At 46.0% G+C, this 14,754-nt stretch overlaps 1 protein-coding gene across 2 annotated transcripts in view; it reads right to left on the bottom strand.

Moving 5' to 3' along the window:
* The window catches only part of FGF12 (fibroblast growth factor 12), a 232,700-nt gene that overhangs the window by 130,989 nt on the left and 86,957 nt on the right, over window positions 1–14,754 (bottom strand). Inside the window, exon 1 of one of the 2 annotated variants that reach the window (XM_074912220.1) lies at window positions 13,639–13,848. The exons of the other annotated variant lie outside the window; for it this stretch is intronic. Within the exon in view, the coding sequence (XP_074768321.1) occupies window positions 13,639–13,726 (88 nt within the window). The 5' untranslated portion in view covers window positions 13,727–13,848. Of the gene's footprint in view, window positions 1–13,638; window positions 13,849–14,754 lie in introns of those variants that run through there. 2 annotated transcript variants of the gene reach the window in all.

Below are 14,754 nucleotides of genomic sequence, written 5' to 3'. Positions count from 1 at the left end.
TAGTCATCAAAAAGTGAAAGGACGAAGAATATACTGAACACGAAAGGAAAAGTCTCTTCCCTATCTTTCCCATGCTTCTGTAACCAATTCCTTCTGAACATTTAAAAGAACATTTTCTATTGACAGAAGCCATAAAAAGACTTTGGTTCAATGAGCTCCTCTCATCTTAAAAATACAGAGATAAAAATGTAAATGCATAATACAGTATTTCAAGTAACTTTGAAGGGGCTATTATCAAAGTATAAACATGACTATCTACCATCTGACATCCTGACTGCTACTAATACTCTTTATGCAAAATTAAATAATTGTTTCAAAGTGTAATTTACCCTTTCATCATTAAAATTGCTTACATGTTATAATTCACCTAGCTTGAGCAAATCACTTAAGCACAAGCTTAAAATTAACTAGCTGATTGAGGTCACAGCCCACTTTGCCTGTGTGTTAGCACACTGCTGCAGGTGATGTAAAGAGGGTAAGCAAGTCCCAAACAACACACAGAAAACCCTGTTTTCTCTGAGATCCACCTCCTGAAACATCTCCATTAACGTTTAGTGTGCAGAAGCCCTAATTCTGAGCACTTTAAAATCAGTGCTGTTGCTGATTCAGTGTTAGAAACCTTCTCTGGGCAAGGCCCTCTTTGGAGGGATGAAGGACAGGGCATCTGTTATCCACACGTCCATCACTGCGCTGCTGCAGCTGCTGGCTGGCCACGGGCTAACCCTGCAGGTCTTGGCTTACAGGTCACACTTTACCCGTAGAAAGCAATTGCCTTCATCTGTCTTTCTTAACAGGCAGCCAACATACTCTCCCTGGCAAGCTGCAGTCATACTGAACCTTAAATAATTTTACATGAGAAAATTGTAATGCATGGGCTTTTAATGGGAGCTTACTGAATTGGGGAGTCTCAAATGCCTGTTAAAGCACAAATGAGGAATCTCAGCTGTACTCTAAAATTCTCATGGTGCATTTTTTGCTAAATACCTAAATCCTAACCCATTCCCACAGTTCCAGGGGCCAGACAGACTAATATTAAACTGATTTGAAACTTACAGTTCTTCAATGATCTGTACAGGTCCTGGATTAGTCCCACAGCTACCTTGCAAAGAAGGCAGTATCGTCTCCATCATACGGACAGGGCAACAAGGCAGAAGAGGGTGTGGTGGCACCCAGTGTGGAGTCACATGCAGACACCCACAGCCTAAATGTCAGACTGAGCAATTCTTCTCGGCTTCCCCTACACTGAATGGAGATCTTGTCAGTACAATCAATGGGGTTTAAGCTGCAGCTCCTCTCACCATGCAGGAGATGGTACTACAAAGGAACTCAGTTGTACCGCAAATATTCTGGTTCCTCTCCTCTGGCTGCAGGACAAGCCCAGATCAACTGCAGAGATCTGCACAGGAGGGGCAGCATCTCACCCCACCACCGCACATCAGCATGGAACCACCTCCCCTGCTCTTGTGCTGGTCCAGAGGCAGCAGCCGCCACTGCAGGTTGTCAGGCAAAAGGGAGTTCAAAGCATCCAGAAGATGAAACTGTCCCTCAAGGTGATCTCCCACGCTTCATCACACACAGAGCTTTCAGCATGGCCATCCTCATCTCCTGACGTGGCTAAACGGCTGACTAAGGCTGTGTCCACACACAGCGTGAGATGCCAGTTTAATCACAGGCTTGCAGGGACTGACAGCTACAGAAACTTGTCATTTGGTCGTAAGAGCCTACTCACCAGCCTGCTCTCCTTTCTGCACCCCACATGACAACTACCATCTCTCCAGCTGTTTGTGAGCCCCTGGGGATAGGAGCATCACCAATGAAAGCAAATAATGCCATGCCCTGTTTTTCTTGGTGCTTGAGGCAAGAAAAGGAATGAAGGAGTGAGAAGCCTGCCTATGGCCTCAGAAAACAAACCGAAGAGCTGCTTTTTTTAGCAGGCACTGCCAGATGAGGATGAAGAGTGCCACTGCACATGGCATGCCATGAAGACCAGTCTGGCTCAGGTCCTCCTGCTCTTCAGAAAGAAACTTCTTATTCTGGAGGACACACTGAACTTTGACAATCATGGGTACTTGGATTTATCTAGGATTCAGTTCTCCTCCATAGCAAACTGGTTTGTGTGAGACATGTCCTCGAGCTTTTTGATGGTATTGTAATTCAGAGATGGGATGTTTGACAGTGCAACCACTTTCCCCTTCAGTTCTAGTGCAGCCTCTGTTGGAGAGCTTGGCTTGCAGCTGACGACCACAGAGAGAGAAGTCACGGGCGAAGAACACGAATAGCAAACAAACCTGAGCTCCCAGTAAACCCAGGAAGGAATATTTCCGTTCCATGCACAAGAATCAGAAAAGCATTTAAGGGAAAAAAAAATTAGAAGCACAAAAGGAGGTTTCAATTAATTTTTTCCATTTACCCTGAAATATTCAAGCTATAGTTTCGTGCATGCCATTGTGCTCGTCTCATTGCAACAAGCACTTACTAGAACTGGAAATGGTTTAAAGAAAGGCAACAAAGAAGATCAAAGACTCTTCAGACTGTAAGAGAGACAGCTTAGCAGGGGTATGCTTGAGGTCCATGAAATCACAAGCAGTATGAGAGAAGGCCAGGATCTGTTATTCACTAGCTCATTCAGAACTAGGTCTCAGGAAAGCATCAACCCAAGCTAGCAGGAAAGTTCAAAACAAAGGAAAGGTGGGGCTTCTTTGTACAACAGGTCTGGGGAAATCCTTTTCACAGGACACTGTGATGCTAAAAATGTACATGAACTCAAGTACATGGAAGAGAAACCCACTGAGAACTTCTAAGTACCTTGAACCATGTCTGACTCCAAAAATTTTCTAAGCTGAAAATAGCTAGCAGCTGGGAGAGCATTTGGGGGACACATCATATTACTGTTCTCTTTTTTCTATCTGTTTAATGTGGATGGAGAAAGACTTCTGGGCTAGATGGACACTTTGTCCTGGCCCAGTTTAATTGCACTCATATTTTTCTGTTAATTGATGCTGCCTCCACGTCTTTTATTCCGTGACTTTTTTCAGAGAAGCATCTTCTTTGCTATATAATGCTCTCCAGTCTATATGAAACCCAGTGAAGATCTGTCTCTATAACACAGCAGTGCTGTGGATAAAGTGAAGCTGAAATAGGGAGTAAGACACACTGGCTCCTGGTCTCAAGGTTTAAACAGAGATTATCAAAGTGCTAAAACAGAAGACTGTCCCTTGGCAGTTAGTGGGACAACATGTGCTCTCTGAGTAGGAAGCACATCTTTCCTCTCTAATGTTTAATCCCAGCAGTGTTTTACCAGCCAAATGAACATTCCCATAAATAATAGAGACACGATGCCTTTCCCTGCTCCCCAGCACTGGGCTGTCTTCCCCTTCTGCAGCCTGGGACAATGAAGCAGTGAGGAAAGGCTAGTGAGTTTGAGACTTGCACTGAGTTTGGAGCTCACTCGAGTAAGCAGAGGGACAGAAGAGAGAGGTGATGCCTCCAGGCTGAGCAAGGGGGCTGCACCCAGCCCCTCCTCCCTGCTCAGGGTGGGACTCAGACCCACACCTGACTTCCAGCATACCTCAGGGCTTTGCTTTTCTCTCTCTACACTCTATCAGGCCCTTGTCAAAACAGGATTTTCTTATTAAAACCCTTTTTCCTCAATGGACATGTACATATGCAATGAGCTTTCCCCACAGTGCAGGGGCCACCTTGTGCCAGTAGAGCCCCTAGCACAGTCCCCAAGAGGCACCCTTGGCTATTCCACAAAACAGTGTGCCTGCCTGGACCTTTCTTCCAGTTTGTTGTTTGGGTTTTTTTTCCCCACTACTAACAAAGAAAAGCCTCTTCTTTGAGTATTTTTTATATTTAGGAGGCTATCATATAGAAACTGTTTCCTGATCTTCTCTGGCAGATTGGAGCACCCCTTGCTGAGGGGAAAGCTTGCCTTGCCAGTCAGCATGTTAGACAGAGAAGTATTGACCCAAAGGGCATGGGCTGTGGATGGGCAGGAGAAAAGCTTTCACAGAAGAACTGTCAGCAAGACCCACCACTTGCCAGGAACACCAAACAAGTATAAAATTCATTCATTAAAGTGTTTCCTCAGAAAAGGACATGCTCCCACTTAACTGTGGTTCTTATTCATGCTTCACATACCATCTGAAGAAATTTGATTGTTCTAATTCACCTGTTCTAACATCAAAAAAAATCCCCAAACTTGAAAAACAAAGTCACATTACCTTCTTGGCCAAGGTGCTGTGAACAAGCTGCAGGGCAGTAACAGAGCTCCAGCAAGATGTAAGATGAGTGTCAGCCATTTAGCAGGTGAGGTGGGGGCAGGGAGGGTGCATTTCACTTGCTGAGCAGCCTGTAAGTGGCTGGGAGACATGAATTATATCCTCAGAACTGCCTCTTGAGGTTAAGGGTGAGAACAGTAAAGGATTCATCATGGCAACTCCAGCAAACACAGAAACAGGGGAAAAGCAAACCTAGTTTCTTTGTCTTATCCATAAAAGGTAAATCCCAGTTATTAGAGAGGAATACCTGAGCACAGCCACAGGATGTTAAGCCATACATGAATATTTATACACATATTTGTCTGATCAACCAAGCAAATATTTACAAAGATTATACCCTGCTTGCACAGAACATAAATACCTGGGGAAATCAGCCTTTCAAAAGCAACACTTAAAGAGTCCCTCCAGAGTCACCAATACACCACCCAGAATACCCCTAAGCTATTGCTAAACTCCAGGAGCAGGTAGGTAAAGGGCCTGGGCACACAGAGCTGGCAGCAAGGGGAGCACCGTACACCGGGACACAGGAAGGTGTCTCCAGACTGTCAGCGTCTGCACTTGAATTTCACTGCTCCAATTCCACGTAAGGTCACAGATACACTAAAAGATGATGTGACTCTTACTTATTTTGTTTCTAAAAGCCCATGCTCCTGGAATACACCAGAGCTTGTTGTGTTAGAACTATCCACACATAAAATGAAAACCTGCTTTCTCCACCAGCAAAAAAAAAAACCATGAAAGAGGAGAAGCAATGGCAAGTAAGTGACAGGAACTCAGAACAGCAGTGGCAGCACATTGGCTGCCCAGTCCCACCGGCAGTATAATCGTTATTATTTTGTTTGGTTTGGTTTTCATTTCACGTTGTGACAAAAGAGGAAATACAGAACTTGAGAGGGAATTTGCAGCATGAAGGATTTGGTAATACCTTTCCAGTTATCGTTTGTAGATACACCAACATCAGAGAGATGCTTGAGTATTGTCACTTTGGGAGTGTCATGGATGCTTTTGATCCTTGTGCTTTTCCAGTTTGAATGCTCTGTTTAAGTATGTCTAGGTCCAACCCAAGCCCCATAAGGAAGACTGCTATGGCCTGTCCCTCCCTCCTAGCATACTTTGGGTCCTCCCAGCAGACCTCCCCACCCTGAAAAGTCACTAGACTAGGACAGAGCAGGGAGTGCTATGTTGGGTACTTTTATCCACAAAGAAAGCACCACATGTCTAGCTGCATTTTTTTAAGACGGTTTCATTAAAAGTCCCCCCTTCTCCATTCTTCTCCTGAGTGCTCTCAGCGCCTTATTCCACTCCCATGCTCATGTAGCCCTCCCACACTGTCCATGTCTTTTCCACACACTCTGTATCCAAGTTTTGCATTTAGAAAACTCCTCTATGCTTCTGTATGTCCACACACATGCATTTTGCTACCCCTGGACCTTTCCCCTGAAGGGCCCAGCATTTTCTCTGCATTCTGCCCATGGTTGCTGCAGGTACATTTGCACGGTCAGTGGCACAGCAAAGAAGTCCATTTGAGAAGACACCCTGGAAAGAAGGGCTAAAAACTGGAATCAAATTGACTATGTTTGTCACAGTCTCAGTGCAGGGCAGGGGATTTTCTTTTTCTCTCAACCCCTCATCCTATGGTCAGGAGGGCTCGCAACCTCAGCAGGTGGGTACCAGGCCTATGACTCTGATAAGGCCAGTGCATTTCTCCACAAATGGATGTCTCGTCTGGTCCTGTGGTTTTATAAAAAGACTCACTGAGAAACTAGCGGGACACATACAAGGAAGCAAGCAGAAACTCCGCATCTCAGCTCTGCAAGAGACAAGGCAATGACTTCAGTCAAGTCACTTCATCTCACTGTACTTACTGTTTGCCCACCCATCCCCTCAGTGGCACAAAGCAAGCTGATTAGGACGGAGCAGCGCAATTGCTGGGCTGTGCACAAGTGAGTTTTCAAGTGAACAAATGGCTGTGAATGCACATTAAAGCAGGAAGAGGACACTAATAAGAAAACAGTTAATTATTTCATGTTTTTTAGAACGTATTTTTTCCTATTCTTTCCTCTTATCCGAAACAAACAAAGCTATGAGGGAATAAATACAATTCCAGAGATAATCCACACTTTGGATCCTGGAAACATTTGGTGCCAACTTCTGGAAAACAAAACAATGATAATGACTCACGCTGGGCCTGTGGGTGGCTCATCACAAAATTAGCAGCAGCTTCCATGCTCCCAGCTGAGATTGGCTTTGCTGGGTTGTTTTCACAGATCCCCAGGACTGCAATTTAGCACATGCAAATAGGCCCAGCAGCCAATCGCAGCCACAATACTAGAAAGGCATAAACATGCCATTTAGAAAAATGCTTTTCCATACAAAACATGATTACCTACTTCCATGCCATTTCAGGCTATGGGAAGAAATGCTATTTTTATTATTAAACATTACATATCTCTTTTCCTCCAAGGGGAAGAAACTATTTTTAAAGGCCTTTTAAAGTAAACATCTATTCATACAATTGAAAGCTTTGGGCACTACCATTGCATTTAGGAAAGTGATAGTCCCCCTGTACTCGGCACTGGTGAGGCCACACCTTGAATACTATGTTCAGCTTGGGCCCCTCACTACAAGACAGACACTGAGGTGCTGGAGCATGTCCAAAGATGGGCAGTGAAGCTGGTGAAGGATCTAAAGGACAAGTCCTGTGAGGAGCAGCTGAGGGAACTGGGGGTGTTTAGCCTGGAGAAAAGGAAGCTGAGGAGAGACCTTATTGCTCTCTACAAGATCTGAAAGGAGGCTGTAGCAAGGTGGGTGTCAGTCTCTTCACCCATGTAACAAGAGACAGGAAGAAAAGAAATGGCCTCAAGTTGTGTCAGGGGAGGTTTAGGTTGGATACTAGGAAAAATTTCTTCACCAAAAGGGTTATCAAGCATTGGCACAGGCTGCCCAGGGAATTGGTTTAGTCACTATTCCTGGAGGTATTTAAAAAGACATGTAGATGTGGCATTTAGGGATATGGTTTAGTGGTGGACTTGGCAGTGCTAAGTTAACGTTGGATTGGATGATCTTAATGGTCTTTTCCAACCTAACAACTCTATAAGCAATCTCATCTAGATTTCAGACCCCACTGAACTTTTGATGATATCTGTACCACCTGGCTTAAAATGTTTACAGCTAACATCAGTTTGGTAAAAAAAGGAACAGGTTACTTCTGGAAAGCAGCAGAAAGGACTGTGGTGAGAGAAGTGGACTGGTTTGGAGACAAAGTTCAGTAAGCTGAAAGTAGATCGTTCTCACAAATGAAGCAAGAGGATTTGAGTTTCTTTAATGAACAGGGCTTTTCAACTGGGAACTGATGGCTGTGAACGCCTCCAGAGGGGTCTTCTAGAAACAGAAAACACCCCTACAATCAATGATCTGCTGGACAGGGAAAACAGGCAGAATATGAGGGATGATACATGTTAAAAAAGGTTGAAAGCCACTCATCTAAAACAATGATTCTGGTAAGTATTCAAGCACATGATCATCTTAAAATGGGACTAGGTGCATACTTAGAGTTAAATCTGCACTTAGACGGTTCGCTGAACTGAGACCTACCTCCGGAAATACTGCTTGGTCTTTGAGTGGACATGACCTAACGATCTCCACACAGCTCTTAAGCAGATATTTCAAGCTGATGACTTTTAGAGCATATGCTTTCAGCTTATGAACCTAGATTCTTTAGTTACTCTTCAATTGGAAAAACAGTATCACAGAAGACAGTATTTTATGTGTACAGTTATTCAGGAAAACCCATGGAAAAGCTTGAAAAATCTTTCATTAAATTCTTGGGTAACATTTCCCACTCAGACTTACAGTTTATATAATGTCACAATTGCATGTGTTGTTTAAACTGAGACAAACTTCTTCCTCTTTCCTTGGTTCAGCTGGGGAAGTGAAGGAAGTTAAACTTTATGCCTTTGCAAAACCATGTAAACCTCCAGGTGAGAAGTGCTGTGACCCAGCCAATCTCTGCTTCAGAGTACTGTTTATCATCCTGATCACAGTTACTTAGAAAATACAGATGAAGCTTATTTTGCCTGGATTTGCTCATTCACTGAAAGTATTTATTATTCAATATCAGTGATGCTCCAGTAGGACTCAGACAAGTTTCAAGACTCAGAAGACTGAGTGAAGATCTGTGAATTTCAGATGCCCAGCTCTGTACGCCCAGACATCTGGCTGACAACTACTTACTACCAAACCACCTTACAATCAAGGAGTCCCCAGACCCACATTTGCTTTTGAAGATTTATTAAATATTTTATTACAAACTGAACAATAAAATCCTACATAATATCAAAGACTTCCCTTCACATAACTACACAGAATGGGTTGTGAGCACTTAGAAAAGTTGTATGTATATAATTAAGTTCATTATATTATATTAAGTTCAGTATATCTCTGAACTTCCATATGATAGAATTCAAGCAACGTCACCAAATGAAAACTTTATCAAATCCATTGTTTCTAGTTCAGCTGGAATAGATTTTTTTATGAAGATGCACAAGCACTATGGGCTTCCAGGAGAGATGCTTAGCATATGTCTACATGAGAGGGTTACTTCAGAATAAAGGAAAGTGTGGATTTAAAATGCTATAGCTATTCTTGAGTAATACCCTAGAGAAGTGCTCCTATTACAATAAAAAAGATTTTTCAGAGTTTTGCTTAATTCATTTCCCAGGTGAATTAAACTAAACCAGATAAAGATATTCTTTCCACTAGCATATGAGTGTCAACAATAGGCATTACTCTGGAACAGCACAGGTCCTTAATCTCCACTGGTCAGCAAGTGTTACTTTTCTGAAGACACACAACAGGAAAAGAAAGCCTGAGCAAAATGTGCATTCTGAACAGTGGCAGAGAACGGCAAGGCAAGGGACCTGGTGCAGGAAGGAAACAGTACTGGTGACCCCCAGTGCAGCACCACTGCTCCTCGGCCTGGCGACCCACTCCCATTTCCAGTTCAGTGGCATTAAGCCACCTTTCCCATCTCCCACCAGCAATGCACATACCACACTCCGAACTGCCACAGACCAGAAGGGCTCTCCATGCTCCCTAAACTCAGCAAGGAATTGCAAGTTTTACTATCTGTCACTTACATACACAGAGCTATTGCTTCCATTAACTTGAAGCTGACGGTACAGTATTTGCTATATGCTATAACCCACTCTCTGCTTGAATAAACAGCAGTGGGAAAATTTTCTAGAACTAGTGTAAAGCGTACATGAATGTATAGATCATGGCACAAGCAAAACAAGGAATGCCTGTTCTGCTCATAAGCCAAATGCTAGTTCTGACTGTGCAATTGTACCTCTTATGTGTGTGACTCCATTTGCATCTGCAGGTGAGATGTCTTGCACATGCAGACGCTGCATACACTTTATGACAGTGCCCCAGATAGTCTCAGGACAAATGCAAAGATGTGTATTGGCAGTAACAGACAGGCTACTAGCAGAGCCACAATCTGACCCTGCCTACCCAGACAGAAGGCTAGTTCCTATTGCCCCAAATATCAAACAGTGTTGTGATGCCTAGAGAAACATGAAGACTTATTGTGCAAAGCATCATTTTAATTTGCCATAAAGCTGGCATCAATCAGCATACTTCCAGGAGCATGTCCAAATTTTACCAGTATGAGAATCCCAGAGAAGCTCAGTTCAGGGTTTATTTTCAATATGAGCTTAATTTCAGTAGAAATTAAGTAGAAATTACCAATTTGCAGAATAGGGATTTAAACTGAGAATTACTTGTATCTATTTGGGAACAGATAGTCTCTGGATACAATCAGGCCTCTGCTACTGAAAACAAAGCTGAAAGTCCATTGATGCTGAATGTTGTTGCTAGTTGATATGATGATGTGAGAAATATCTGTTGTTTTAGCAACAATGCATCCCACAGGAGCGTCTGTACAGGAGCCAAGGGCAGAACATCAGACACAACCACTCACAATACAGCCAAAAGCCCTTACAGAGGAGAACTGAAACCCTCACTCCCAGAACTCCCCATACTGCTGTTAACTTACTCTTTGGATACAGGGCCTTTTGCCTCAAAGTGGCTCCAAACCAGGTAAAGTCACCTAAGGTGTTCTTTCACAACTCCATGCACAGTTACATCAACAATACGATCATTATCTGATGTTTACCTTGAACTTAACAGTGTAGTAACTATTTAATACTGTTGACTAGGAAGCCAAAAGCAAAAAAAAAAAAAATAATTCTGGACTGGCAAACCACACCTCCCAAGCAAAGGGGGAAAAAGTGTTAGCAGAGAACGTGAACTAACTAAAAAACACTTAACAAAATTAATTATGATTAATCAAGAAGGGAAATATCTCTGCACATGCAATAGAATCAGTCAGCTTACAAATTCTGAAACTAAAATAACAAGTGAAGTACCTGGAAGATGATACAGGGCGCTACTGTGCTAAAATACTTGTAAAGAAATACACAAAGGACTACGAATAAATCTCTTGCTCTGTATTGCTGTGAATTACTTGCACTTTTGTGGTGCCTTGGAGACCCATTAAACCCCATTTTGCAAGGTGCTGTTGAAACAACCAAAGAAGCCTGCTTGTAGGCAGACTAAGACAAGTGTCTGCAGACCTCAGAAGTAGAGCATAAGAAAACAACAAGCTAGAGTTAGTTGAGTAAAAAAGTGGGAGATCTTAGCATAACAATAATAAAAATCTCACCAATATTTTTGCTAGCATCACAACAGAGCTGTACAGTGCCCTACAACTATCTTCAATATTTCACTTTTTTTCTATGAAGTATCATGCATAAGTTTCTGCCAGAATTGGGAGTGGTCTAAGGGTCTGAGTCAGCACAACACACGAGTAGGAATCTGACTTTAAACATGTGCTTACAACTTGTTTGTGTTAAAAAAACCCCAAACATATATAGGAGGAGAGCAAAGGGCTTAGTCAATCTGCCATTCAACTTAAGTGCACAAAGTGCAGAATAGTTTGGCATAAATTACCTACTATCAGGATAACTCTTGAGACTGCAGGATCAAGGGCATGCAGGTAGCTCACAGCACTCTATGCCACCACTGCTGTCATCCATGTTTCCATGATCCTCTCTCCCCTGTAACTTATAAGCCTTTTGCTGGTTTACCTCTGACTGGCATAGCCCTCACAGTGCCATGCTGGGCACAGCACTACACCTTTAGGGCTCTTGAAGGAGTATACACCCATCCCCTGAAGCATGCTTACCTTCCAAAGAAATAGCAAGGAGATCCCTCCTCTAGCAGGCCCAGCTCACAGTGACCCCTTTATAGGTGGAAGCTTTCATTTTTATGACATGTTTTTCAAGAACATAAAGCCCAACCTTAATGGAAAAGGAACAAGTGGAGCCAAGAAGCAAGAACTTATTTTATCAGCCCGATTCAAAGCAACAGACTACATCTGGAGTGCTCAGGCTCATGGTGGCACGGGGCTAGTACCTGCAGAACAAGGTCCATTGGAGATAGGACATAATTCCCAAGGATTGCCTCTTTTCAGCACAACATCATGAACTACAAAGACTACACAATGTTCAGTATCACTGTCAGAGCAGGAGGAATAAGGAAAGATTCAGTCACCACATACACATCAAGCATGCTTCAGCACAGGATCCAGCAGTAAAGCCAACCAGCTCAGCAACACATCAGGACACTATCATCAGCTTCTGGTTTGCTGAAGATACAGCGCAGCATGCCCTATATCCTGAATACCACCTCATTTTTAGCCATAGATTACTGTACTCTTTACTCTCCCAGGTTTCTAAATGACACAAAACATTCACACGTAGCGTTACAAAGAAAACTCCGTTTTTTCACTGAAAAGAGAACAATGTGTGTAATGCTTCCAAGAACAGCCACAATTTGTTCTGTTTGTTTATCATATTGTTCTTCAAAGAAAGGCAGAAAATACTTTCAAGGGAACCAAGCACACTCTCAGGAATTTCCAGCATATCCCCTATTGCCATGAGTCAGTCACAGACAACTTGCACACACGAGTCTCGTAGGAGGGAAGGGGATATGGAGACATAAACAGGTGGCTATAACCATTAACAAATGTTTCTTAGCAAGGCTAAAAGGGAATCTGGGCACCCTCAGCAACAGTGTTCTCCCAAGTACAGCCTTTCTCTTCAATGGACAACACCAAGTATTTACGCAGGAGGCATAGACAGTTTTCTCCTTTAGGACCAAGATCACACATTAGGAAACAGCATAAGCATTAACAAGCAGTACTCTAAAAGACATCCTTGTAAGCATCCAGCGCCCAACGATTACAATGGTCAGGGTTTGATAAGCAGATCTACTCAAAAGCCAAATAGGAAATTAAACCCAATTAAGCTCAAAGCAATAGAGTTAGTGCTGTAACTTCTGCAGATCTTAATAACAACAACAACATGGGATTTCTTTCCCCAGGCATTTACGCAGTGTTGTAGAAAGGGGAAGTCGGACTCACAAAACACATGCTGCATAAAAGAAATTGCAGAGACACCGCCTTAAGAGCGTCAACAAGATCACCCTAAAAGTCAGGGGCGGTACCACACCAAGCCAAGGCACCTGTGCAGTTATTCCCCTCTTCAAAAAGTGCTCAGGTACAGCTCAAGATCAAGGCTATCCTTCAGGCCTTCACCCCACTGCACTCCCCATCCTGGTGCAATGCTCCCTCCCCAAGAGAGGTGCTGGGAGTCTCCCAGCCCCCCATCAGGAGTAGCTGGGGATTTCCCTTTGCTTCTAGGGCATCCCCACTCAAAAACACATTTAACACCCTCCACCAGAAAAACGTTGCAACGTTGCTACTATGAACACAAGGTACAGGGAGCTCTTTCATACAGAGGTGCACGGGGCCACAGGCACTCTGGGGGAGGTTACCCTCTCCTGACCAGGTCATATAGTGGACACAGTTGGGGGTCCCATGAGATGGGAGATACACGGGTGCCATGTGGAGAAGAGGGGCCTGTGTGGGGGTGGGCTGGGGACACTAGTAAGGGTCATGTCTGAGGCAGGGACCCGTGTGGGGTCTGTTTGGGTGGGAGCTGCAGGTGGGGGGTGGAACCTGCTTAAGCACGGGGGACACAGGTGTGGTGGAGGCCCCGGGCGGACGGGGCTCTGGGTTGGGGGCGGTGCCACGAGTGGGGAACTGGGGGCGGGCGGGAGGCGGGTTTGGGGGTCCGGGGCTGGGGCAGGGATCGGGGGGGCGGTGGGGTCAGCACCGCGGACAGCGCGCGGCCCGGCCGCCGGCGGGGCGGGGGGCGGCGGCGAGGAAACGGGGCCAGCCCCGGCGGAGAGGCGGGCGGCGGGGACAAGGACGCGCGCTCCCCACCTGGGCTGTGGCTGGATCTCAGGCGCCTTCCACAGAGACACTGCAGCATATGCGAGCCTTTCTCCAGGAGAAGCCCGAGAATCCTCATGGATTTCACTTTGTGGCGCCCTCCCGCTCTTCGGAAAAGGGACCGGCCCCGGAGCGGCCGGCTCTCAGCGGCGGGGCGCCGGCCCCCCGCGCCGCCAAACTTCCCGGCCCATCGCCGCGGCCCCGCCGCGCCCGGGGGATGGTGGGGGACCCCGCCGCCACTTCTCGGGACTTCTCCGCTGGGGGCGGGCAGGCTTTGCCGGGAAGAGGGGCGGGCTAGCTGGAAGGACGTCAAGCCCTAGAAACACGAGCGGCCGGCTCCCGGCCCTGCCCCCTGCCGGCACAGCCCCCGCCGGGACCCCCCCGGCTGCCAGCGGGCTCGGCCGCGCCGCTCGGCCGGCGGAGAGGCTCTCACCGCTCCCCCCCTTCCCCCGCCGCCCCGCACGGCTCCGCCGCGCTGAAGTTGTCCGAGTCCCGGCGGGGAGGGAGGAAGGGAGGGATGGGGGGGGGGGGGGGGCCGCGTCCCTGCCGCCCGCCCCCTGCAGGCGCCGGGGCTGCTCCCCTGGGGGCACGGCCGGGCCCCTGCGCCGCGGTACTCCCAGCCGGAGGCGGCACCCCGTGCCGGGGGCACAAATCCAGCGGCCTCTCGGGGGCCCCTGCCTGGCAGAAACCACAGGACCTGCAGCGTGGCTGGGAAGAAGACACACCTCTCGCCTTAAATCCCCAGTAGGAGCGGGTGCCTGGAAGCAGGGGTGTTCCTATAAGCACACGCTTCAAACGAGCAAGGCTCGCTATTTACACCTACAGACCCGAAGGCGACAAGCTGCTTGCAAAGGTCACCCCACGGGGACTGAAGGGTCAGTTGTTTCCTACGCATGTTTAAACGATCGCGGTTACAGGGTTGCAGACTTAAGTCCAGGTTCAGTCTTTGCACTGCACAAGGAGGGATAGGGTCCGTATTCCACATGCAAGGAAGGCTGGGGAAAGATGCTCTGCTTAAAGCTGTCTTCAATTCATGAAATTGCACAGTGCAAAACCCACAACACACGGCTGGAAAGCACAGGAGCACTGAACGTTCCTCGGAGGAAA

The sequence above is a fragment of the Athene noctua genome, chromosome 8 (assembly GCF_965140245.1).
Source record: "Athene noctua chromosome 8, bAthNoc1.hap1.1, whole genome shotgun sequence".
Lineage (NCBI taxonomy): Eukaryota > Metazoa > Chordata > Aves > Strigiformes > Strigidae > Athene > Athene noctua.
This window is presented reverse-complemented; position numbering and strand designations above follow the sequence as displayed.